General features: G+C 44.3%; 1 protein-coding gene across 1 annotated transcript in view; it reads right to left on the bottom strand.

The window, feature by feature from the left end:
- LOC139414196 (mitogen-activated protein kinase kinase kinase 12-like) overlaps window positions 1-25,827 on the bottom strand; it is an 80,471-nt gene extending 54,644 nt beyond the window's left edge. Inside the window, exons 1-5 of the mRNA XM_071162083.1 lie at window positions 25,538-25,827; window positions 8,717-9,299; window positions 1,784-1,967; window positions 1,078-1,269; window positions 625-783 (exon numbers count right to left, since the gene is read on the bottom strand). Coding sequence (XP_071018184.1) covers window positions 625-783; window positions 1,078-1,269; window positions 1,784-1,967; window positions 8,717-9,215 — 1,034 coding nt within the window. The 5' untranslated portion in view covers window positions 9,216-9,299; window positions 25,538-25,827. The remainder of the gene's footprint in view (window positions 1-624; window positions 784-1,077; window positions 1,270-1,783; window positions 1,968-8,716; window positions 9,300-25,537) is intronic.
- Between the last annotated feature and the right edge of the window lie 697 nt (window positions 25,828-26,524).

The raw sequence follows: 26,524 nt of genomic DNA, 5'->3' as shown, positions 1-26,524 counted from the left end.
GGCAACATCCCTACGGTGAAACATGGTGGTGGCAGCACCATGCTGTGGGGATTTCTTTCAGCGGCAGGGACTGGGAGACTTGTCAGGCTCGAGGGAAAGATGAACTGAGAGTTCCTTGATGCAAACCTGCTCCAGAGTAAGTATGAGGTTATTTTCTGCATATGCATCTTGCTTTGACGCCAAACCCACCGCTGGTGTACGTGGCCAAAGACCATAGCATCTGGTTCCAATCCAAGTGCCAATGCCTTTTAACAAGCTTCAGGCATTTACATTTCTTGGTTACTGTCAATAAAGGCTTTTTCTAGCAACGCTTCCAAATAGCCTATTGGCATTGGGGTGGCGTCCAATTGTAAATTAAGAGACTCTGTGAGCTCTCCAATTCTCCAACTGTGGCTTTATACTTTTCTTTGCCTCCAGAAACATCTTCCTGACTTTGTGTGGGGACAAGATACACCCCACAGGGCACAGATGTCAATTCAACGTCTATTCCAATGTTGGTTTAACGTCATTTCATTGAAATTACGTGGAAACAACATTTATTAAACCAGTGTGTGCCCAGTGTGCCTGGTGCCTTGGGACACAGAGACACACAGAGACACACAGAGACACAGAGATTACTCTTACCAGATGTCGACCTTCTCTGAGATGGGTTCGTTCCTGATGACCTCCGGGGCCATCCATGCGACCGTACCGGCGAACGACATCTTGGTGCTCTTATCACTCATTTCCTTAGATGTGCCAAAGTCTGAGATCTTCACTGCGTCGTCGTACGTAATCAACATGCTGGAGGGAACAGGCACAGTCAGGAAAGTGTACTGTAGCCACAGCTACAGCCATTCTAGGTTTCCCTGGCCTAGAACTATTCAAATGACCTTAACGAGAATATGGTTTTTAGGTCTTGTACCGTGATACACTAACACTAAAACACCCGCAATGGAAGTAAGTCATATAAATTGATATTTACTTTGTGTATGACCATATGTTTGCATGACAATGAACACAATAGAGGTGTTGGCTCAAGCACAAACAGGACTGCAATGAAGCTAAAGTATAGTTATCAATGTAGGTAGAACTTACTTGGGTGACTTGAGGTCCCTGTGGATGATCTTGTGGAGGTGAAGGTAGTTCATGCCCCCAGCGATGCCCATGGCCCAGTCGATGAGTAGGGAGGGGGTGATTTTCCTGCCCGCCCTTAGCACCTCATACAGCTGGCCTTGTGCACAGTACTCCATTAGGATACAGTAGCAAGGAGCCTGGGTGCAGATACCCCTAGAGAGGAATAGAGAGAGGATAGGAAGGAGAAGAAGAGAAGAGTGGGTGAGTAAAGACATGACACAGTACTCCATGATGATGGAGTAGCACAGAGCCTGGGTGCAGATACCCCTGGAGGGAGGAGAGGAGAGAAGAAAGGGGGAGAAGAGCGTGAGTAAAGACATGACTCAACATATAATATTTTATAACTTATATATGTCTTTGTAGGGAAGAGAGGGAACAGTGGGATTATAGAAGGCTTGAGGAAATGCGCCAGAAAGACCCTGAACATATAATCACTATTTACAAGCTACTGTACCTACCGGAAGGAATTAATAAATAAAACGTATTGATTCTCCAAGGGGAAATTTGGTTTGTCACCAGTATAACACAAAAACATGGACAACCCAGACACAGGCATACATGATCAGAACACAAATATCTGAGGACTAATGGCGAGGAAAAGAGGAAACTGGGGACGACATGAGCAGATGAACAAGAAACCCCCTGATATTTCTGCTAGTATTCTCACTTGAAGGTGATGATGTTGGGGTGTTTGAGCTTCCTCAGGTGTCTAATGTCTGTCTCCTTGATGTCTCGAACCTTCTTCACAGCTACTTCCTGTCCGTGGAGTTTCCCCAGGAAGACAGCCCCCTGGACCCCGCTGCCCACCCACTGCAGCTCTGAGATGTCCTCAAACGGTACCTCCCACAACTCTGAAGGGGGGAGAGGAGAGGGGATAGGAGGGAGGGGGAGAGAACACGGAGAGACGGAGAGAATAGAGAGAGGTCAGTGATACAGTATCGTCAGAAAAAAGGGGTCGGGGTGAGACACATCCTGTTTATGAGTGAGTGAGTCACTACTTTTAGAATGACAGTAATTAAAACCAACATTTCCAATATTACTGCATCTAGGATGGACACCATTCCTTGATATACTATGTACATTTACATACTGTATGTCACGCTCGTCTGAATGAATGGACCAAGGCGCAGCGTACTTAGAGCATGCGCAGTAGTACACTCCTGTACTCCCTGTTCACTCATGACTACACTGCCAGGCACGAGTCCAACACCATCATTAAGTTTGCCGATGACACAACGGTGGTAGGCTTGATCACCGACAACGACGATTCAGCCTATAGGGAGGAGGTCAGAGACCTGGCCGTGTGGTGCCAGGACAACAACCTCTCCCTCAACGTGATCAAGACAAAGGAGATGATTGTGGACTACAGGAAAAGGAGGACCGAGCACGCCCCCATTGTCATCGACGGGGCTGCAGTGGAGCAGGTTGAGAGCAGGTTGAGAACAAACTAACATGGTCCAAGCACACCAAGACAATCGTGAAGAGGGCACGACAAAACATATTCCCCCTCAAGAGACTGAAAATATTTAGCATGGGTCCTCAGATCCTCAAAAGGTTCTACAGCTGCACCATCGAGAGCATCACTGTCTGGTATGGCAACTGCTCAGCCTCCGACCGCAAGGCACTACAGAGGGTATTGCGAACGGCCCGTTACATCACTGGGGCCAAGCTCCCTGCCATCCAGGACCTCTATACCAGGCGGTGTCAGAAGAAGGCACTAAAAATTGTCAAAGACTCCAGCCACCCTAGCCATAGACTGTTCTAGGTCCAAGAGGCTTCTAAACAGCTTCTTACCGCCAATCTATAAGACTCCTGAACACCTAATCAAATGGCTACCCAGACTATTTGCATTGCCCCCCTCCCCTTTACACCTCTGCTACTCTCTGTTGTTATCATCTATGCATAGAAACTTTAATAACTCTACCTACATGTACTTATTACCTCAACTAATCGGTGACCCCCCGCACATTGACTCTGTACCAGTACCCCCTTATATATAGTCTCGCTATTGTTATTTTACTGCTGCTCTTTAATTACTTGTTACTTTTATTTCTTATTCTTATCCGTATATTTTTCACTGCTTTGTTGGTTAGGGGCTTGTAAGTAAGCATTTCACTGTAAGGTCTACTACACCTGTTGTATTCGGCACATGTGACTAATAACATTTGATTTGATTTGATTCTCATCTAATTTTTATGAGAAATATTACTGTGATTGAAAATTCCAGGTTGTCTGGAATATCAAATAACATTCAGCTCAGACACCCATACATACCCCACAAGACATGCCACTAGGGGCCTTCACAGTCCCCAAGTCCAAAACTAATTAATGGCAACGCAGAGTATTATACAGAGCCATGATTGCATGGAACTCCCTTCCATATCCATTTACTCAAGCAAACAGCAAAGTCGCCTTTAAAACTTGATTAAACAACATCTCATGGAACGGCAGGGACTGTGAGGGGACACACAAACACACACGCAAACATAATTTTTGTTGTTGTATTGTTTTTATATCATTGTATCTAACATTTTGGTGACTGTCCTTGTCTATCAGTGTATCAGTGTTTTGTTGCTTGTTATGTTTTGTGTATCTTGTGGACACCAGGATGAGTAACTGCTGCTTCTGCAAAAGCTAATGGGGATCCAAATAAACAAATAATAGGGTTGCAGTGCAAACGATGCATGAACGAAAGACAACTACAACAACAACAGAATATAACAATCATATTTCATGGCAATAATTGATAGACTTCTGAAAAAACAAATCCATCAAGGTAGATCATTAATCATTCGTAGCGCCCTGGCTAATTTGATAAATGTATCAGAAAATTATCCCTGTGATGGAAGGGAACAGCAGAACAGCAGTAAATTCTGCATCCTGTGTTGACCGTCTGTCTGTCTCCCCTTACCAGGCACACTCCCCTTCCCAACCCCCATCACCCCCATCCCTGGGGAATCCCCCCACCCCTCCTCTGCTATCCTTCCATATTAGCCTCTCAAATCCCCCTCTTCCCGTCCTCTCAACACTCCCCTCATGTTCCCTCGCTCTACCCCCTCCTCTTCTACCCTTCCACAATAGCTTCCAAAATCCTTACCTTCCTCTCATTTTCCTCTCTCCTCCTTCTCCCTTTCCCTCTCCCACTACTTTTCCCCTCTCCTCCTCCTCCTCCTCCTCTCATCCCCCTTCTCCCATTCCCTCTCTCTGTCCCCTCTAGAGCACAGAAGTCTTGTTAAAGTCGACTTGCCACAATAGCAGGATTTAGAGTAGAAAGTGTATTACCCAGAATTTTAGTGTGTGTGTGTGTGTGTTGTGTTTGGGGGTGAGGTGAGGTGAGGTGTATTCACACATTCCAGGTGTAAAGCTAGCTTAGGGGTGAACTGGGGGGGGGGGTATGTTATTTGAATACGGGCATGCGCACACACACAAACACACTTACATAAACACAGGCGTGCACACACACACACACACACACACACACACAATCTGGCAAAGAGGTGCACATATGTTTTATTCCATCTCTCTCTCTCTCTCTTTCTCCTTCTCTCTCCAGTCAGAGTGGGTTTTCTTACAATATGCTGGTGTGTTTTAATTTTTTAGTAATTTTACCACCGACTGGTTGATATAATTATACATAATCACATGTAGGCCTAATCATCCCATTAACATACACTATACAGTTGATGTCGGGAAGTTTACATACACCTTAGCCAAATACATTTAAACTCAGTTTTTCACAATTCCTGACATTTAATCCTAGTAAAAATTCCTTAGGTCTTAGGTCAGTTAGGATCACTACTTTATTTTAAGAATGTGAAATGTGAGAATAATAGTAGAGAGAATGATTTCTTTCAGCTTTTATTTCTGACATCACATTCACAGTGGGTCAGTTGTTTACATACACTCAATAAGTATTTGGTAGCATTGCCTTTAAATTGTTTAACTTGGGTCAAATGTTTCGGGTAGCCTTCCACACGCTTCCCACAATAAGCTGGGAGAATTTTGGGCCATTCCTCCTGACAGAGCTGGTGTAACTGAGTCAGGTTTGTAGGCCTCCTTGCTCGCACACACTTTTTCAGTTCTGCCCACAAATGTTCTATGGGATTGAGGTCAGGGCTTTGTGATGGACACTCCAATACCTTTACTTTGTTGTCCTTAAGCCATTTTGCCACAACTTTAGAAGAATGCTTGGGGTCATTGTCCAATTAGAAGACCGATTTGCAACCAAGCTTTAACTTCCTGACTGATGTCTTGAGATGTTGCTTCAACATATTCACATACTTTTCCTTTCTCACGATGCCATCTATTTTGTGAAGTGCACCAGTCCCTCCTACAGCATAGCACCCCCACAACATGATGCTGCCACCCCCGTGCTTCATGGTTGGGATGGTATTCTCGTTTTACTGTGGATATAGATACTTTGTACCTGTTTCCTCCAGCCTTGTGAACAAGGTCCTTTGCTGCTGTTCTGGGATTGATTTGCACTTTTTGCACCAAAGTACATTCCTCTCTAGGAGACATAACGCTTCTCCTTCCTGAGCGTTATTTTTTCTTTTTTTAACCTTTATTTAACCAGGAAGGGCTCATTTAGATTTGAAATCTCTTTTTCTGAGGTCTTGCCTGGCCAAGATAGGCAGCACCAAGTCATTACAAATTTACAGACAAACAACATGAAAAAGTACATAACATAAATAACAAAATCATAAAACAGCAAAAACATTGACAGGTCGGGGAATCCGTCTCAAGATCATTCATCAGTGATTTAAAAATACCAATCGGGACAAGTTCTTCCAGTTTAAAAGTATTTTGTAAAACGTTCCAAGACGATGGTGCAGAGTACATAAAAGCCCTTTTACCAAAAGACATTCAACAGTTTGCAGGATAAAGTCCAGCAAACGAAGAGAGTACCCACCACATTTCTGAGCAATAAAAATGGCAAAATAAAAAAGTAGTAAACCCAAAATGGCTTTGTAAATAAAAGTATACTGAGTATACTGAGCCTACGAGTGACTTGAGAAGGCCAGCCAACCCTGGTATACAAAGTGCAGTGGTGCGTAAGTGTTTTGCAGTTTAAAATAAATCTCAAAGTGCCATGGTAAAGGGTGTCAATTGATCTCAAACACTGAGCGGAAGCATTCATATATAAAATATCTCCATAGTCTAGTAAAGGCATAAATGTAGCTGATTACTAGCCTCCTTCTGGCTTCAAAAGTAAAACAGGCCTCATTCCTAAAATAAAATCCCAATTTCAGCTTCAATTTTTTTGTAAGTAGTTGAATATGCAATTTAAAAGAGAGGCCGTCATCAATTAAAATTCCAAGATATTTATGAGGTTACAGTGTCAATCTCATTGCCCTGACAGGTAATAATAGGTGAAAGGTCCAGAGGTCTATTTCTTGATTTAGAAAACACCATTAGTTTAGTCAGTATTGAGGATAAGCTTCAATTGACAAAAGGTATGTTGAACAGTATAAAAAGCAGTCTGCAAGTTCTGGAAAGCTTTTGTAAGAGACGAGGCACAACAGTAAATAACAGTATCATCAGCATAAAAATGAAGTTGCGCATTTTGGAAATTTTTGTATAAATGATTTATATAAATAGTGAATAAGAGAGGACCAAGTACAGAGCCTTGGGGCACACCATTACAGACAGACAATTTAACAGACATGAGCCCATCAAATTGAGTTATGACGGCTGCGTGGTCCCGTGGTGTTTATACTTGCGTACTATTGTTTGTACAGATGAACGTGGTACCTATAGGCATTTGGAAATTGCTCCCAAGGATGTACCAGACTTGTGGAGGTCTACAAAAATTTGTCTGAGGTCTTGGCTGATTGCTTTGGATTTTCCCATGATATCAAGCAAAGAGGCACTGCGTTTGAAGGTTGGCCTTGAAATACATCCACAGGTACACCTCCAATTATGTCAATTAGCCTATCAGAAGCTTCTAAAGCCGTGACATTATTTTCTGGATTATTCCAAGCTATTTGAAGGCACAGACAACTTAGCGTATGTAAACTTCTAACCCACTGGAATTGTGATACAGTGAATTATAAGTGAAATAATCTATCTGTAACAATTTTTTGAAAAATTACTTGTGTCATGCACAAAGTAGATGTCCTAACCGACTTGCCAAAACTATAGGTTGTTAACAAGAAATGTGTGGAGTGGTTGAAAAACGTTTTAATGACTCCAACCTAAGTGTTCCGACTTCCGACTTCAACTGTATTTGCAAAAGTATGTGGAATCAAATTAGTGGAATCGGCTATTTCAGCCACACCAGTTGTTGACGGGTGTATACAATCCAGCATACAGTCATGCAATCTCCATAGACAAACATTGACAGTAGAATGGCCTTACTGAAGAGCTCAGTGACTTTCAACGTGGCACCATCATGGGATGCCTCCTTTCCAACAAGTTAGTTCGTCAAATTTCTGCACCTCCTAGAGCTGCCCTGGTCATATGTAAGTGCTGTTATTGGGAAGTGGAAGCGTCTATGAGCAACAATGGCTTAGCCGCGAAGTGGTATGCCACACAAGCTCACAGAACGGGACCACCTAAACATTTCTTGTCCTTGGTTGCAGCACTTACTACAACACTTGCTGCCTCTTGAGCACAAGAACTGTTCATTGGGAGCTTCATGAAATGGGTTTCCATGGCCGAGGAGCTGTATACAAGCCTAAGATCACCATGCGCAATGCCAAGCTTTGCCAGGAGTGGTGTAAAGCTCACCGGCATTGGACTCTGGAGTAGTGGAAATGCGTTCTCTGAAGTGATGAATCATGCTTCACCATCTGGCAGTCTGACGGACAAATCTGGGTTTGGCGGATGCCAGGAGAATGCTACCGCCACCAATGCAAAGTGCCAACTGTAAAGTTTGGTGGAGTAGTAATAATGGTCTGGGGATGTTTTTCATTGTTTGGGCTAGGCCCCTTAGTTCCATTGAAGGGAAATCTTAAAGCTACAGCATACAATGACATTCTAGACGATTCTGTGCTTCTAACTTTGTGGCAACAGTTTGGGGAAGGCCCTTTCCTACATCAGCATGACAATGCCCCTGTGTACAAAGCGAGGTCCATAGAGAAATGGTTTGTCGAGATCGGTGTGGAAGAACTTGACTGGCCTGCACAAAGCCCTGACCTCAACCCTATCGAACACCTTTTGGATGATTTGAAACGCGGACTGCGAGCCAGGCCTAATCGTCCAAAATCGGTGCCCGACCTCACTAATGCTCTTGTGGCTGAATGGAAGCAAGTCCCTGCAGCAATGTTCCAACATCTAGTGGAAAGCCTAGTGGAAAGGCTGTTATAGCAGAAAGGGGGGACCAACTCCATATTAATGCCCATGATTTTGAAATTAGATGTTTGACGAGCAAGTGTCCACATACTTTTGATTATGTAGTGTATCAACACTTTCCTCCATACTTAAATATATTTATTTTTCTGTAAAGGCATACCAAAAAGCTATCATTAAATCTGTTCAAATTGTGATCACACACAATAGTGTGCAGGACGGGTCAATATTTGCATTGTTTCCTGGTCAGGTCATGTTGTCAGGAGAAGCTCCCGACTCTAAACACAATCCCTATCTCTCTTCTTACCTTCCAGGTTGTGTTTGTGTTCGGTGGAGTAGGCCTTGCCGATCATGGTCCAGACTGGCTTCAGACACCCAAACAGTCCCTCCAGAAACCCTCCACTTCCTCCCGACAGCAGTCTCACATCATCAGCCTTGCTCTGGACCGCACCTTCCTCCGCGTCCTGGCCCTCTCCCCTCCCCCCTCCTTCCCCATTCTCACGGAGCTTCAGCACGCTGTTGGCAAAGTGCTCCTGCTGTTCTTCGCTCGGCGTGGGGCTGTGTCCCTCGCAGGTGTGTTCTTCATTATGGCCTCCACCTCCCCCGCCCTCAGACTCCGGAGCACCCCCGGTATCGATGGATAGTACATTCCGCAGGACACACTGGGTGGGGGTCAGATCCATCTCAGGGGTGCAGGCGGGGGACTCGTCCAGCCGGTTCCGGAAGGGAGGGGTGTGTTCTGAGAGGGGGGTGTTGAACTCTGAGAGGGAGGGGGATGGGGCGCGGGTCTCAGTGATACGGGCCATGGGGAGCTGTGGTCATGGGAACCTTAAGAACCCCGGGACTTGTGTCTGGCTGACTGGTGGTCAGGGCCAGAGAGAAAGGTTGGCCTGTAGGAGGAGAAAGGATAGTCATCATTGTAGATAACTACAGTTTGCCTTCTATCAATAGCAACCTTGGAACGACATATGTATTACACTGTATACTTGTAAGGGGACACTGAAGTCAGAGTCTGCATCAGGATTTTGGGGTTACCATGTCAACCTTTTATCCTGTTATGACTAGCCTCTATGATGATAATAATAACAGAGGCTAGTCATATACGGGCTAGTCCCCACTAACCAAAGAATAAACATGATGTGTGTCTTTTCATATTTTATATTCTTAGAAGAGTATTCAGTCATTGTTCAAATACAAACAGTTAGAGTGTGTAGGCTAGCATACTGCAAATCAAATTGGAGGGAATTTTAGCGTTGTGCACAGTCCTTCTGTTTTCTCTCATATCCTCCTACTACATCTCTGGGAGATCAGTGCAACTTTTGTTAATAGATCAGTGCTATCTTAATATAATAGCAGTTCTTGTGTTGCTGTTAGTAATGGCAGAAAAGAGTGAGTGGCTGCTCTACAAAGCTTGTCAGGTCCCCAAGGACAGACATCCCCCACAACAGATCCCGGAGAATATGAATAGATTTTCCTCTGACTTCTAGGCTATTTTTTATTACTAATGATGATAGAGTATAAGGACAATACTGCAATGACATATTCGTATAGCAACATTCCCTTGGTAAATTAGCTGTTCAACAAAATAATGATAGCCAATCTGGATATCAAGGCAAAGTTATGATAACTAGGCCTAGTAACGGTAAAACTAACCTGTCGCACGACGGTCTAAACCCATCTCACGTTCCCTATTAATAGGTGAACAATCCAACAAAATGATTTGCACAGATAATTCCAGGAGGATATTAATATTAAGGAAGTCTCGAGGTTCTGTTCACCTGAGTGAGAATACCTTACGATAAGCTGTAGACCATACTATTTACCAAGAGTTTTCATTAATTCAATTCGTCTATTTACCACCACAAACCGATGCTGGCACTAAGAACGCACTCAACGAGCTGTATAGAGCCTTAAGCAAACAAGGAAATGCTTAAGTGTTGTCCATTAGTTTACTCCAATTAGGGGAGAGGTGGTAGGGCAAGAGGAAAATATATTTTTAAAAGATAAACATAGTGTATTCGGAAAGTTTTCAGACCTCTTGACTTTTTCCACATTTTGTTATGTAACAGCCTTGTTCTAAAATGTATTCAATAAAACATTTTCCTCATTGCTCTACGCACAATACCCCATAATGACTAAGTTAAACAGCATTGAAGGTCCCCAAGAACATACTGGCCTCCATCATTTTTAAATGGAAGAAGTTTGGAACACTAACACTCTTCCTAGAACTGGCCGCCTGGACAAACTGAGCAATCAAGGGAGAAGAGCCTTAGTCAGAGAGGTGACCAAGAACCCGATGGTCACTCTGACAGAGCTCCAGAGTTCCTCTCTGGATATGGGAGAACCCTCCATAAGGAAAACCATCCCTCCAGCACTGCACTAATCAGGACTTAATGGTAGAGTGGCCAGCCGGAAGACACTCCTCAGTAAAAGTAAAAGGCACATGACAGCCCGCTTGGAGTTTGCCAAAAGGCACCTAAAGACTCTCAGACCATGAGAAACAAGATTATCCTGTCTAATGAAACCAAGATTGTACTCTGGCCTGAATGCAAAGAGCCACGTCTGGAGGAAACCTGGCACCATCTCTATGGTGAAGCATGGTGGTGGCAGCATCATACTGTAGGGATGTTTTTCAGTGGCAGGGACTGGGAGACTAGTCAATCAAGGGAAAGATGAACAGAGCAAAGTACAGAGAGATCCTTGATGAAAACCTTCTACAGAGCGCTCAGGACCTCTGGGGCGAAGGTTCACCTTACAACAGGATGACAACCCTATGCATACAGCCAAGACAACGCAGGAGTGGCTTCGGGACAAGTCTCTTAATGTCCTTGAGTGGCCCAGCCAGAGCCCGGACTTGAACCCGATCGAACATCTCTGGAGAGACCTGAAAATAGCTGTGCAGCGATGCTCCCCATCCAACCTGACATATCTTGAGAGGATCTGCAGAGAAGAATGGGAGAAAGTCCCCAAAAACAGGTGTGCCAAGCTTGTAGTGTCATACTTAAGAAAACCTAAGAAAGCTGTAATCGCTGCCAAAGGTGCTTCAACAAAGTACTGTGTAAAGGGTCTGAATACTAATGTAAATGTGATATCTCAGTTTTTTTTTATACATTTGCAAAAAAAATCTAAAAAACGGTTTTTGCTTTGTCATTATGGTGTTTGTGTGTAGATTGATAAGGAAATAGCTTATTTAATACATTTTAGAATAGGGCTTTAACATAATAACATGACTCAAAGGGTCTGAATACTTTCCGAATACACTGTGTATATATATATATATATATATATATATATATATATATATATATATATACACACAATACCAGTATAAACCTTCTCATTCAAAGTTTTTTTTTATTTTACTATTTTCTACATTGTAGAATAATAGTGAAGACATCAAAACTATGCAATAACAAATATGTAATCATATAGTAACCAAAAAAGTGTTAAACAAATCAAAATGTTATATTTAGTTTCTTAAAAGTAGCCACTCTTTTCCTTGATGACAGCTTTGCATTCTCTCAACCAGTTTCTTGAGGTAGTCACCTGGAATACTTTTCAAACAATCTTGAAGGAGTTCCCACATATGCTGAGCACTTGTTGGCTGCTTTTCCTTCACTCTGCCGTCCAACTCATCCCAAACCATCAATTGGGTTGAGATTGGGGGATTGTGGAGGCCAGGTCATCTGATGCACCACTCCATCACTCATTCTTGGTCAAATAACCCTTACACAGTCTGGATGTGTGTGTTGGGTCATTGTCCTTGTTGAAAAACAATTGATAGTCCCACTGGGGCGGCAGGTAGCCTAGAGGTTAGAGTGTTGGGCCAGAAACCAAAATGTTTCCAGATCAAATCCCTGAGCTGACAAGGTAAAAATCTGTAGTTCTGCCCCTGAACAAGGCAATTAACCCACGGTTCCTAGGCCGTCATTGTAAATAACAATTTGTTCTTAACGGACTTGCCTAGTTAAATAAAGGTTAAATATTTTTATATTTTTTTAAGAAGTGGTTTCTTTGCAGCAATTTGACCATGAAGGCCTGATTCACACAGTCTCCTCTGAACAGTTGATGTTGAATGTTACTGCCTGTGTCTGAAGTCTGTGAGGTGCAATCTGTGGTGCAGTTAATTAACTTTCTGAGGTTGGTAACTCTAATGAACATATCCTCTGCAGCATAGGTAACTCTGGGTCTTCCTTTCCTGTGGCGCTCCTGATGAGAACCTGTTTCATCGTAGAACTTGATGGATTTGCAACTGCACTTGAAGAAACTTTCAGAGTTCTTAAAATGTTCTGCATTGACTGACCTTCATGTCTTAACATAGTGATACTGTCATTTCTCTTTGCTTATTTGAGCTGTTCTTGTCATAATATGGACTTGGTCTTTTGCCAAATAGGGCTATCTTCTGTATACCACCCCTAACTTGTCATAACACAACTGATTGGCTCAAACGCATTAAGAAGGAAAGAAATTCCACAAATGAACTTTTAACAAGTGTGCAAAGCTGTCATCAAGGCAAAGGGTGGCTACTTTGAAGAATCTCAAATATAAAATATATTTTGATTTGTTTAAAACTTTTTTGGTTACTTCATGATTCCATATGTGTTATTTCATAGTTTTGATGTCTTCACTATTATTCTCAATGTAGAAAATAGTAAAAAATAAAGAAAAACCCTGGAATGAGTTGGTGTGTCCAAACTTTTGACTGGTACTGTATATAACCTGTAACGTCTGCTTCCAACTCACACTCTCAAGCACATAGATCCCCTGAACGCAGCTCACTTTCCAGCTCACACTCTCAAACACATAGATCCCCCGAATGCAGCTCACTCTCCAGATCCCAATCACCTGAATTCTGATCACCTGTTCACACACCTGTATGTCATTTACACACACTATTTAGTTCCGTTCTTTGCACCCCATCATTGTGGGATATTGTTTGTTTTGATACACATTCTAGTCGGAGCGCTGTTAATGTCTGTATTAGTCCTCCCTTGTTTTGTAGTTTTTGGCCATCCTCACTAATGGCGTTTTTTTTGCCTATTCACTGTCTGTGCTTTTGCCTATCAGATTTCCTGTCATCGACCTCTTGCCTGATCTCCCAGACTATGTTATTAGCCTTTTCCCTGCATGTACTGTTACCTTTTTGGAGTCCCTGTGTATGACCTTCTGCCTGGACCAAGTTACCTGCCTCCTCCTATGGTCCTTTACTAATAAACACCTGCTGCGCCCTACGCTTGAAACCAGCACTCTGTTTCCCATCGTACTCATTACAGAATACCTCAACAAAAACCACAGATGGATTCAGCGAATCTGCAGCTACGTCTAACCCGACAGGAGGAACGAATCAATGAACTCTGCGACCTCCTTCGCCAGTCCATTCCTGCTTCACTGATATCAGGTGCCACAGCCTCCTCTTGTTCATCTCCCTCTATATCCATGCCTAATAAATACGACGGCTCCATAGGGAAATGTCAAGGATTTCTCATGCAATGTAACCTGTACATAGACCATCACCCAGCTGACTTCAAAGACAGGGTGGACTTCGTCATCTCCCTACTCACAGGCAAAACTCTGGATTGGGGCATGGCCCTGTGTGCCGCTCAAAGTTCTGATCTGTCCTCTGAGTCCCGTTTCCACGCCCTCTTCAAGGAGGAATGAGGTATTTTCTTGGCTGTTTATTTACCACCACAGACAGATGCTGGCACTAAGACCGCACTCAGTCAGCTGTATAAGGAAATAAGCAAACAGGAAACCACTCCCCCAGAGGCGGCGCTCCTAGTGGCCGGAGACTTTAATGCAGGGAAACTTAAATCAGTTCTACCAAATTTCTATCAACATGTTAAATGTGCAACCAGAGGGAAAAAATTCTAGATCGCGTGTACTCCACACACAGAGACGCGTACAAAGCTCTCCCTCGCCCTCCATTTGGTAAATCTGACCACAACTCTATCCTCCTGATTCCTGCTTACAAGCAAATATTAAAGCAGGAAGCACCAGTGACTCAGTCTATAAAAAAGTGGTCAGATGAAGCAGATGCTAAACTACAGGACTGTTTTGCTATCACAGACCGGGATTCTTCCGATGCCATTGAGGAGTACACCACATCAGTCACTGGCTTTATCAATAAGTGCATCGAGGACATCGTCCCCACAGTGACTGTACGTACATACCAGAAGCCATGGATTACAGGCAACATTTGTACTGAGCTAAAGGGTAGAGCTGCCACTTTCAAGGTGCGGGACTCTAACCCGGAAGCTTACAAGAAATCCTGCTATGCCCTTCGATGAACCATCAAACAGGCAAAGCGTCAATACAGGGCTAAGATTGAATCATACTACACATGCTCCGACGCTCGTCTTATGTGGCAGGGCTTGCAAACTATTACAGACTACAAAAGGGAAGCACAGCTGTGAGCTGCCCAGTGACACGAGCCTATCAGACGAGCTAAATCAGTTCTATGCTCGCTTCGAGGCAAGCAACACTGAGGCATGCATGAGAGCATCAGCTGTTCCAGACGACTGTGTGATCACGCTCTCCGTAGCTGACGTGAGTAAAACCTTTAAACAGGTCAACATACACAAGGCTGCGGGGCCAGACGGATTACCAGGATGTGTGCTCCAGGCATGTGCTGACCAACTGGCAGGTGTCTTCACTGACATTTTCAACATGTCCCTGATTGAGTCTGTAATACCAACATGTTTCAAGCAGACCACCATAGTCCCTCTGCCTAAGAACACAAAGGCAACAATGCCTGAATGACTACAGACCTGTAGCACTCACGCCCGTAGCCATGAAGTTCTTTCGAAAGGTTGGTAATGGCTCACATCAACACCATTATCCCAAAAACCCTAGACCCACTCCAATTTGCATACCGCCCAAACAGATCCACAGATGACGCAATCTCTATAGCACTCCACACTGCCCTTTCCCACATGGACAAAAGGAACACTTATGTGAGAATGCTATTCATTGACTACAGCTCAGCGTTCAACACCATAGTACCCTCAAAGCTCATCACTAAGCTAAGGATCCTGGGACTAAACACCTCCCTCTGCAACTGGATCCTGGACTTCTTGACGGGCCGCCCCCAAGTAGTAAGGGTAGGTAGCAACACATCTGCCACGCTGATCCTCAACACTGGAGCTCCACAGGGGTGTGTGCTCAGTCCCCTCCTGTACTCCCTGTACTCCCTGTACACCCACGACTGCATGGCCAGGCATGACTCCAACACCATCATTAAGTTTGCAGACGACACAACAGTGGCCTGATCACAGACAACGACGAGACAGCCTATAGGAAGGAGGTCAGAGACCTGGCTGTGTGGTGCCAGAATAACAACCTCTCCCTCAACATAACCAAGACTAAGGAGATGATTGTGGACTACAGGAAAAGGAGGACCGAGCACGCCCCCATTCTCATCGACGGGGCTGTAGTGGAGCAGGTTGAGAGCTTCAAGTTCCTCGGTGTCCACATCAACAATAAACTAACATGGTCCAAACACTCCAAGACAGTCGAAGAGGGCACGACAAAGCCTATTCCCCCTCAGGAAACTAAAAAGATTTGGCATGGGTCCTGAGATCTTCAAAAGGTTCTACAGCTGCAACACTGGTTGCATCAGTGCCTGGTACGGCAATTGCTCGGCCTCTGACCGTAAGTCACTACAGAGGGTAGTGCGTACGGCCCAGTACATCACTGGGGCTAAGCTGCCTACCATCCAGGACCTCTACACCAGGCGGTGTCAGAGGAAGGCCCTAAAAATTGTCAAAGACCCCAGCCACCCCGGTCATAGACTGTTCTCTCTACTACCGCAAGGCAAGCGGTACCGCAGTGCCAAGTCTAGGACAAAAAGGCTTCTCAACTGTTTTTACCCCCAAGCCATAAGACTCCTGAACAGGTAATCAAATGGCTACTCTGACTTTTTGCATTGTGTGCCCCCCCAAACCCTCTTTTTACGCTGCTGTTACTCTCTGTTTATCATATATGCATAGTCACTTTAACTATCCATTCATGTACATACTACCTCAATTGGGCCAACCAACCAGTGCTCCCACACATTGGCTAACCGGGCTATCTTCATTGTGTCCTGCCACCCGCCAACCCCTCTTTTACGCTACTGCTACTCTTTGTTCATCATATATGCATAGTCACCTTAACCATATCTACATGTACATACTACCTCAATCAGCCTGACTAACTGGTGTCTGTATGTAGCCTAACTACCTTTATAGCCTCACTACTGTATACAGCCTGTCTTTTTACTGTTTTATTTATTTACTTACCTAACACCTTTTTGGCACTATTGGTTAAAGCCTGTAAGTAAGCATTTCACTGTGAGGTTGTAATATTCGGCGCACATGACAAATACACTTTGATTTGTTCGACAATTCGGCTTCAGGTCGTCAAACTGGGGACCTGTTATGAGCTGCGACAGGGCTGTCGCCCCACCACTGAGTATGCAATTGAGTTCCGCACCATGGCTGCAGGTAGTGGATGGAGTGAACCTGCGCTCCTTACAGTCTACCGGAGGGGTCTAAATCGGGAGTTACAGACCGAACTTGCCTGCAGAGGAGATTTAAATATACATTGGCAACCTACTGGTGGACCACAGACATATACAGTCGCCCATAGCCTGCGAGTCTTCCACACCCTTCTCTTATTCATCAAGGTCTAATAGCCCCGAACCAATGCAACTTGGCTGTGCCCCTCTCACGCCTGCCGAGAGACAACCTGTGAAAACCTGTGCCTCTATTGTGGAGAGAATAACCACCTACTCAATAGGTTGTCCTATTTGCCCCCCACCAACGGATGACCACAACCCCTCTACTTCCGCCTGGGTAGGCATCTCTACGTTTTTAAATATTACCAAAAAGCAGTTTTGTATCCTGGCTCTTTTTCTGCTAATGGGGTCACTCAGTTTGTGGAGGGACTAGTGGACTCAGGTGCCACAGGTAATTTAATTGACTGACAATTGGCACAACTGGTAAAAGCCTAACTAATCCCTGTTAATCCTCCCTTTTAGGATGAATGCGCTGGATGGACAACCTCTCGGAAACTGGTCTTGTGACTCACACCCTTCAGATTGGCCTCCTTCACTCTGAGGTCATTCAGTTAATGGTGTCGTGTTCGCCTAAAGATCCCCTCCTTCTCGATCACCCCTGGCTAAGCCTTCACGACCCTGCCATCTCTTGGCAACAAGGGGAACTGCTGTCATGGTCTCCCACCTCCCAACTGCTTCAATCTACCCTGTCGAGCCACCTCTATGGAATAATCGGAGTCCGCCATTCCAACCCACATCCCACCTGTATATGCCCAGTTCCAGAGCATCTTCTGCAAGAAAAAGGCATCCATTCTGCCCCCTCATTGCCCCGAGGACTGTGCGATCGACCTCCTCCTCCTTTATGGCAAGGCTGAGAAGAGCGCCTTTCACATTACTACGGTAACCTTCCTAGATTTCGTGTTGACACCAGGAGGGGTCAACATGGACGAAGGAAAAGTCACGGCCGTGCTTAACTAACCCCGTAAAGGAACTACAATGTTTCCTAGGATTTTCCAATTAAACTCAAAAAAATAAATGTCCCTTTTTCAGGACCCTGTCTTTCAAAGATAATTCGCAAAAATCCAAATAACTTCACAGATCTTCATTGTTTAAGGTTTAAACACTGTTTCCCATTATTGTTCAATGAACCATAAACCATTAATGAACATGCATCTGTGGAATGGTCGTTAACTTCTCTAGGGTAGGGGGCAGCATTGGGAATTTTGGATGAAAAGCGTGCCCAAATTTAAACTGCTTGCTACTCAGCCATAAAAACTAGAATATGCATATAATTCGTAGATTTAGATAGAAAACACTCTGACGTTTCTAAAACTGTTTGAAATGTATGTGAGTATAATAACCCATATGGCAGATAAAAACCGGAGAAAAAATCCAACCAGGAAGTGGTAAATGTGAGGTTGGTCGTTTTTCAACTCATTCCCTATTGAGGATACAGTGGGATATTGGTCATGTTGCCCTTCCTAAGTCTTCCACTAGATGTCAACAGTCTTTAGAAACTTGTTTGAGGGTTCTACTGTGAAGTGGGGGCGAATGAGAGTGGAATGAGTCCGAGGACTGCCAGGAGCCACAAGATGACCATGCACGGTCACGTGAGAGTTAGCTTGCGTTCCATTGCTTTTCTACAGACAAAGGAATTCTCCGGTTGGAACATTATTGAAGATTTATGTTAACATCCTAAAGATTTATTCTATACTTCGTTTGACATGTTTCTACGGACTGTAACGGAACTTTTGGACTTTTCGTCTGCTCGTGCGTCATGAGGTTGGATGAACTCGCTAACAACAAGGAGGAATTTGGACATAAATGATGGACATTATCGAACAAAACAAACATTTATTGTGGAACTGGGATTCCTGGGAGTGCATTCTGATGAAGATCATCAAAGGTAAGTGAATATTTATAATGCTATTTCTGACTTCTGTATTTCTGACTTCTGTTGACTCCAACATGGCGGATATTCTTTCCGTAAAGTTTTTAAAAAATCTGACACAGCGGTTGCATTAAGATACTAACAGCTTACATACGGTAGGCAATTAAGGTCACAGTTATGAAAACGTAGGACACTTTCAGAGTCTACTGACTCTGAGAAGCACCAAAAGAAAGATTCCCAGGGTCATTGCTCATCTGCTTGAACGTGCCTTAAGCATGCTGCAAGGAGGCATGAGGACCACAGATGTGACCAGGGCAATACATTGCAATGTCCATACTGTGAGATGCCTAAGACAGCGCTACAGGGAGACAGGATCGGCAGCTGATCCTCCTCGCAGTGGCAGACCATGTGTGGCAACACCTGCACAGGATCTGTACATACGAACATCACACCTGCGGGACAGGTACAGGATAGCAACAACAACTGCCTGAGTTCCACCAGGAACGCACAATCCCTCCATCAGTGCTCAGACTGTCCACAATAGGATGAGAAAGGCTGGACTGAGGGCTTGTAATCCTGTTGTAAGGTAGGTCCTCACCAGACATCACCGGCAACAACGTCGCCTATGGGCACAAACCCACCGTCGCTGGACCAGACAAGACTGGCAAAAAGTGCTCTTCACTGACGAGTCGAGGTTTTGTCCTACCAGGGGTGATGGTCGGATTTGTGTTTATCGTCGAAGGAATGAGCTTTACACCGAGGCCTGTACTCTGGAGTGGGATCGATTTGGAGGTGGAGGGTCCGTCATGGTCTGGGGCGGTGTGTCACAGCATCATCTGACTGAGCTTGTTGTCACTGCAGGCAATCTCAGCGCTGTGCATTTACAGGGAAGACATCCTCCTCCCTCATGTGGTACCCTTCCTGCAGGCTCATCCTCACATTACCCTCAGGCATGACACCAACCATACTGCTCATTCTGTGTGTGATTTACTGCAAGATACATTTCATTGTTCTGCCATGGCCAGTGAAGAACCCGGATCTCAATCGCAATGAGCACGTCTGGTACCTGTTGGATCGGAGGGTGAGTGCTAAGGCCATTCCACCCAGGAAATTGCAAGTGCCTTGGTGGAAGCGTGGGGTAACATCTCACACCAAGAACTGACAAATCTGGTGCAGTCCACGAGGAGGAGATGCACTGCAGTACTTAACCCAGCTGGTGGCCTCACCTGACTGTTACTTTTGATTTTTTTCCCCCACCTTTGTTCAGGGACACATTAGTCAATTTCTGTTAGTCACATGTTTGTGGAACTTGTTCAGTTTATGTCTCAGTTTTTAAAACTTATGTTCATACAAATATTTACACAAGTTACGTTTGCTGAAAATAAACGCAGTTGACAGTGAGAGGACGTTTCTTTTTTTTGCTGAGTTTACTACCACCGGTTCATCCAAAACTGCACCATCACAACCGCTTCTCTCAGCTCTCACCAGTCAAAAAACCTGTGCCCTCCAAAGGACCGACACCGCCCTAACAGCTTTTGAAACCTTGAAACGCCTCTTCACCTCTGCACCCATCCTTAGGCAGCCAGATCCTACCCTTCCTTTGTTCTGGAGGTTGATGCATCCGAGGTCGGCATAGGAGCGGTTCTCTCTCAGCGGGTAGGGACACCTCGCAAATTACAACCGTGCACCTTCTTCTTTTCCAAGAAACTGTCACCCGCTGAGAGGAAATATGATGTCAGGAACCGAGAGCTCCTCGCCATTAACTTCTTGACGATACCCATCCCTGTCGATACCCATCCCTGTCACTGGATCATTTTCGCCAGCAACCGCTGAATAGTGCAATAGTCAAATAACAGTCAAATAATATTACTAAAAAATATTCATATTCATGAAATCACAAGTGCAATATTTCAAAACAGTTTATCCTTTTGTTAATCCACCTGTCATCTCAGATTTTGAAATTATGCTTTACAGCGAAAGCAATCCAAGCGTTTGTAAGTTTATCGATAGCCGAGGTTAGCATTATGTACACTTATTATCAGGAATCTTGGTCACGAAAATCAGAAAAGCAATCAAATTAACCGTTTACCTTTGATCTTCGGATGTTTTCACTCACGAGACCCCCAGTTCCACAACAAATGTTCCTTTTGTTCCATAAAGATTATTTTTAGACCCAAAATACCTCCGTTTGTTTGTCGCGTTCTGTTCAGAAATCCACAGGAAAGATCGGTCACAACAACGCAGACGGAAATTCCAAATAGTCTTCATAATGTCCAGAGAAACATGTCAAACGTTTTTTATAATCATTCCTCAGGTAGTTTTTAAAATATATACAGTGGGGAAAAAAGTATTTAGTCAGCCACCAATTGTGCAAGTTCTCCCACTTAAAAAGATAAGAGAGGCCTGTAATTTTCATCATAGGTACACTTCAACTATGACAGACAAAATGAGAAAAAAAATCAACGTATCGTTGTATCGTAGTAACGAGTGGAGGACAGAGGATTCTCTTAAAGAAGAAGTTACAGGTCTGTGAGAGCCAGAAATCTTGCTTGTTTGTAGGTGACCAAATACTTATTTTCCACCATAATTTGCAATTTTTTCTCATTTTGTCTGTCATAGTTGAAGTGTACCTATGATGAAAATTACAGGCCTCTCATCTTTTTAAGTGGGAGAACTTGCACAATTGGTGGCTGACTAAACACTTTTTTGCTCCACTATTCGATAATATATCAACCGAGTGTGTAGGTTTTTCAATAACAATGGGAGGAACAATGGAGGCTTTACTCTGTAGCGCAAAAACTCACTCTGAGCCCCCACCTATCCACTTACACAATGTGATCTTTCACGCTCATTTTTCAAAATAAAAGCCTGAAACTATGTCTAAAGACTGACACCTTAGGGAAACCAGAGAAAAACGAATATGGTTGGTATCTCTTTCAATGGAGGATAGACATGCATAGGAACAGAAGGGTTTCAAAATGAGAGGCACTTCCTGATTGGATTTTCCTCAGGGTTTCGCCTGCAATATCAGTTCTGTTATACTCACAGACAGTATTTTGACAGTTTTGGAAACTTTAGAGTTTTCTATCCTAATCTATTATATGCATATTCTAGCATCTGGTCCTGAGAAATAGGCTGTTTACTTTTGGAACGTTATTTTTCCAAACATAAAAATAGTGTCCCCTAGCTTCAAGAGGTTAATTAAGCTGGCTATCGAAGAGTGACGTCAGTGGATAAAGAGAGCTCATCACCCATTCCTGGTCCTCACATACCACCGTAATTGTGCTAAGTGGCTCAAGAGAAATTTGAAGGCTGATTCCTTATCCCGTCTATTTGATTCCCATTCCTCTAACCCAGCTCCTGAGCCCATCCTGCCTCCATCTTGTGTCATGGGACCCATACAGTGGAAAATCCAATCTATGCTCCGACCCAGCACCTCCCGACACCCCTGCCGGCAAGACCTACGTTCTGGCCTCCATCAGACCCCAACTAATGCAGTGGTGCCATACCTCACTGAGTTCTGGCCATCCCGGGATAACCCGGACCACAGAGCTACTGAGACGCAAGCTCTGGTGGTCATCCCTAACAGCAGACGTACAAGATTATGTTCTTTCCTGTCCCGTCTGTGCATGGGCAAAGAGCCCTGTCCAACTACCTACCGGTAAACTTAAGCATTTACCTACACCACACAGACCATGGTCCACATTGCCATGGATTTCTTCACTGATCTGCCAGACTCTTCGGGCTTCACTACTATTTAGATGCAGAAGGGGGATGAGTCCCCCCTTCCGCATCTACCTAATGCCATGGAAATGGCCAAGTGCATGTTCCATCTGTATGGGATCCCGGAAGACGTTGTTTCTAATTTGAGACGCCAGTTCGTCTCTAGCGTGTGGCAAGCCTTCTGTGACTGACTGGGGGTCGGCCTATCCACCGGATACCATCCCAAACCAACGGGCAGATGGAACGCCTGAATCAGGAAATAGGGAAGTACCTTTGCCAACACTGCACCCACCAACCACACGAGTGGAGTTATCTAGCCTGGGCCGAATACGTACAAAACACCCCAGTGTATTTCTCACTCCTTTTCAGTGTGGGGATACCAACCCCCCCCCCCCCGTGTTCCCATGGAAGACAGAGCCCGGAACTTTGCCTGCCGTCGACTAGTGGTTTCGACGGAGTGAGCAGGTTTGGGAAACCACACATCGGCACCTACATCGACCTTCCTACTCCCAGAAACAGTTCGCTGACCGGCGTCGCCGACCGACTCCACTCTTCCACCCTGGGCAGCGTGTGTGGCTCTCTACCCGGGACATCGTGACCCCTGCAAAACGTTCTGTCCCTGGTTCATTGGTCCCTTCAAAATAACACACTGCATCAATCCTGTCACCTACCTCCAGTTGCCCCGCCATTACTGGATCTCCTCATTCTTCCATGTGTCCCTTCTCAAGCCTGTGAGGTACAGCCCTCTCCATCCTCCAGTTGCACACCTTGGTGCACCCCCTCCGTTTGATGTTGGCGGTGTACCCGCTTATTCCATCCAGCCCTCCTTGACTCCAAGCGCCTGGGTGGTCGCATCCACTACCTGGTGGATTGGGAGGGAACGGTCCCAGGACATCCTCGACCCAGCCATGATCCTGGCTTTCCACCGTAACCTTCCTGACCGCCCAGCTCTACGTCCCCGTGGGACGTCTCTACGTCTTCCTAGACCGTCAAAAGCCACCCGTGGAGGGGGGCTTGTAACATCTGCTTCCAACTCACACTCTCAAACACACAGAAACACCCTGAACGCAGCTCACTCTCCAGATCCCAATCACCTGAATTCTGATCACCTGTATGTCATTTACACACATTATTTAGTTCAGTTCTTTGCACCCAATCGTAAGGTATTGTTTGTTTTGATACGACATTCTATTCAGAGCTCTGTTTATTTCCATATTAGTCCTGCCGTGTATCGTAGTTTTTGGCCATCCTTTTTTTTGCCTATCAGATTTCCTGTCATCAACCATAGTCTCCCGGACTACGTTATTATCCTTTTCCCTGCCTGTACTGTTATCTTTTTGGAGTCCCTGTGTGTGACCTTCTGCCTGCCCCTGGATCCAGCTACCTGCCTCCTATGGGCCTTTACTAACGAACACCGGCTGCAGGGTGCAGGGTGCGCTTGAAACTAGCACTCTTTCTCCCATAATACTCATTAGATAACCAAACTATCATTGCTCATTGTGTATTTATTACAATTATTTTCTTATTATTATTAGTTTTTAATTGGGGGAGGGGGGAGGTTCTGCATTGTTGGGAAGGGCCAGTAAATACGCATTTTACTCAGTCTACACCTTTTGTTTACGAAGCATGTAACAAATAACATTTTATTTGAGAATCACATGACTAAAGGACAGAATTATGATTTGGATGAATCTTGTAAATGAAGCTCCTTTTCACTGGCATTTTACCTACCCTCCTCTGTTCTGAGAGCCTTGGAATCTGAAGGTCAGTGTCTCAAATAATAGGCCTACTCACTCACTCATTTCTGTAGGCCTGGATCGCTCCATTACCTGGACACAACTCACTGGACAAAAACGGGTTGAAACTGATTGGATTTTAAAAAGTAATCATGTTAAGGGAATTACGTATTTTTTCTCCCCACCCAACTGTTAACTTAAATCCAATGAAATTGTGAAATGTTTTGTTGATTTCACGTTGAATTCATGTTGACAACTCAACCAAATGTAAGGCATAACTAGACGTTGAATTGCCGTCTGCGCTCAAAGGGAAGCTGCTTCATACAAATCAAATCAAATGTATTTATATAGCCCTTCGTACTTCAGCTGATATCTCAAAGTGCTGTACAGAAACCCAGCCTAAAATCTAACCTAAAATCTAACTTGTTAACTTCAAGGCCATGGATAGCGCACGTTGTTGCAAACATTATTTACCAGTTGACTATCTAAAGTTACATGCAGTGCTTCCCATTCTCTTGGTATATCCCATGTTTGTAAAACTAACTGATAATTCATGGGACCTCTACCCTGCACGCAAAACCAAAAAGATCAGAGGCAGGAACACAAAAATAAAAATGTTCAGGCACAAACATGTCCAGCATATTATGCTAACCATGTTCCTGTTTTTATGTGTTCTGTTTACAACAGGAGATACACAACAGAAGATACACACCACAACAGTCTCAGCCAGACATTCAAATTAACAATTTTTGGATGCTTCAAATTCAGATTTGCTGAATTGGAAGGGAGAAACCTGTTCATTGTCTGTAAACTGTCAAATCTCAGAGTAATCACTAAATCATTTCATGCCACTGATTTTTCTCTCAGAGACCCTGTTTCCCTCCGTAACAGCAACTGCTAGTAGACAAGCGGAAAAAGTCCCCATGCCGTATAGGCTGGGCGGTGCATTGTATCGACCTCCTTAATGGCACCGGTGCATAGCCTACATAGCCTATACGGCACCACACCATCTACGGGACCCATGCGCTAAGTGCATCACCATTGAATAGCCTATATGTCTATCTATATAAATTAGGCTACTACTGATTTATTTACATGGAAATGTGATTTACACAAATGACATACCATGTCTTGTGCTTAAATAGTGCGTAATTTGCTATCTGTACACTACATCAATTGAGCATAGCCTGGCAGATTTACAAATATCATCTTATGCATTTGTTTATCATAAAGAAGGCCTACCTTTAGCAAATGCAGAAAGCTCAAGTCAAACTCCATTGTTGTTAATTGTATAGTTCATATAGGCTGCTTTTTATTTCATGTGTGTCAGACAGACTCAGTCGTCTAAAACAGTGCAATCATTCTGCTTTCCTCGTTTTGGTTATATAATCAGTGTCACCGCGCGCGACTCGCATCCACTATTCCTGCACAGATTATTCTAGAATGGGCTCTCGAGCAATGGAAACGATCAACCCGATCCATATAGACTTAAAGCTAAAATCTCTATCCCGGTCCCGCCGGTGAAGCGGTCATAGACATGATTTCCCTTTCTTCTCGCCTGTAAGGTGAAGAGATGTTATGTTTGGAGGAGCTGCATGTCCTCCTCTTCAAGCCCCTGTAGGTTTTATATTGCGGGAGTGTCTCTCTCACCTGCAAGAGAGAGAGAGGCGCCGGGCATGTGTCACTGCTCGTGTACGTACACTGGCGGCCGGTGTACATTACTGGATGCACCGGGCAGTGAAACACCGCTTCCCATTCATTGTCAATGGAAGGAAACCGGTGAGAAGCGGAGTGGGCAGGGGACCATTGGGTGGCGCGAACGTGGCGAGGGAGGCGGTGAAAAAGTTCAGCATTTCCAAACTTTATGCAAATCACCAGATATTTTTATTGAATATCTACTTAGGCGTACAGAGGCCCATTATCAGCAACCATCACTGCTATGTTCCAATGGCACGTTGTGTTAGCTTATCCAAGTTTATACTTTTAAAAGACTAATTGATCATTAGAAAACCCTTTTGCAGCCTCATTCCTTCAATGATAAACGCAAATCCGACCATCACCCTTGCTGAGACAAAACCGTTCACAGCCAAACTATTTCAGCATTCCTTCAAAAAACACATAACATTAGTTAAGTTATGTTATGTGTATACATTCAGTACATAAGAGGCACTTACCCCCAGCAGAGAGTGACAAAGAGGGTCTAGAAGATACTTTTGCATATTAAATGCA

The sequence above is a fragment of the Oncorhynchus clarkii genome, chromosome 7 (assembly GCF_045791955.1).
Source record: "Oncorhynchus clarkii lewisi isolate Uvic-CL-2024 chromosome 7, UVic_Ocla_1.0, whole genome shotgun sequence".
NCBI lineage: Eukaryota > Metazoa > Chordata > Actinopteri > Salmoniformes > Salmonidae > Oncorhynchus > Oncorhynchus clarkii.
The sequence above is the reverse complement of the archived record's forward strand: the minus strand, read 5'-3'. Positions and strand labels throughout refer to the sequence as shown.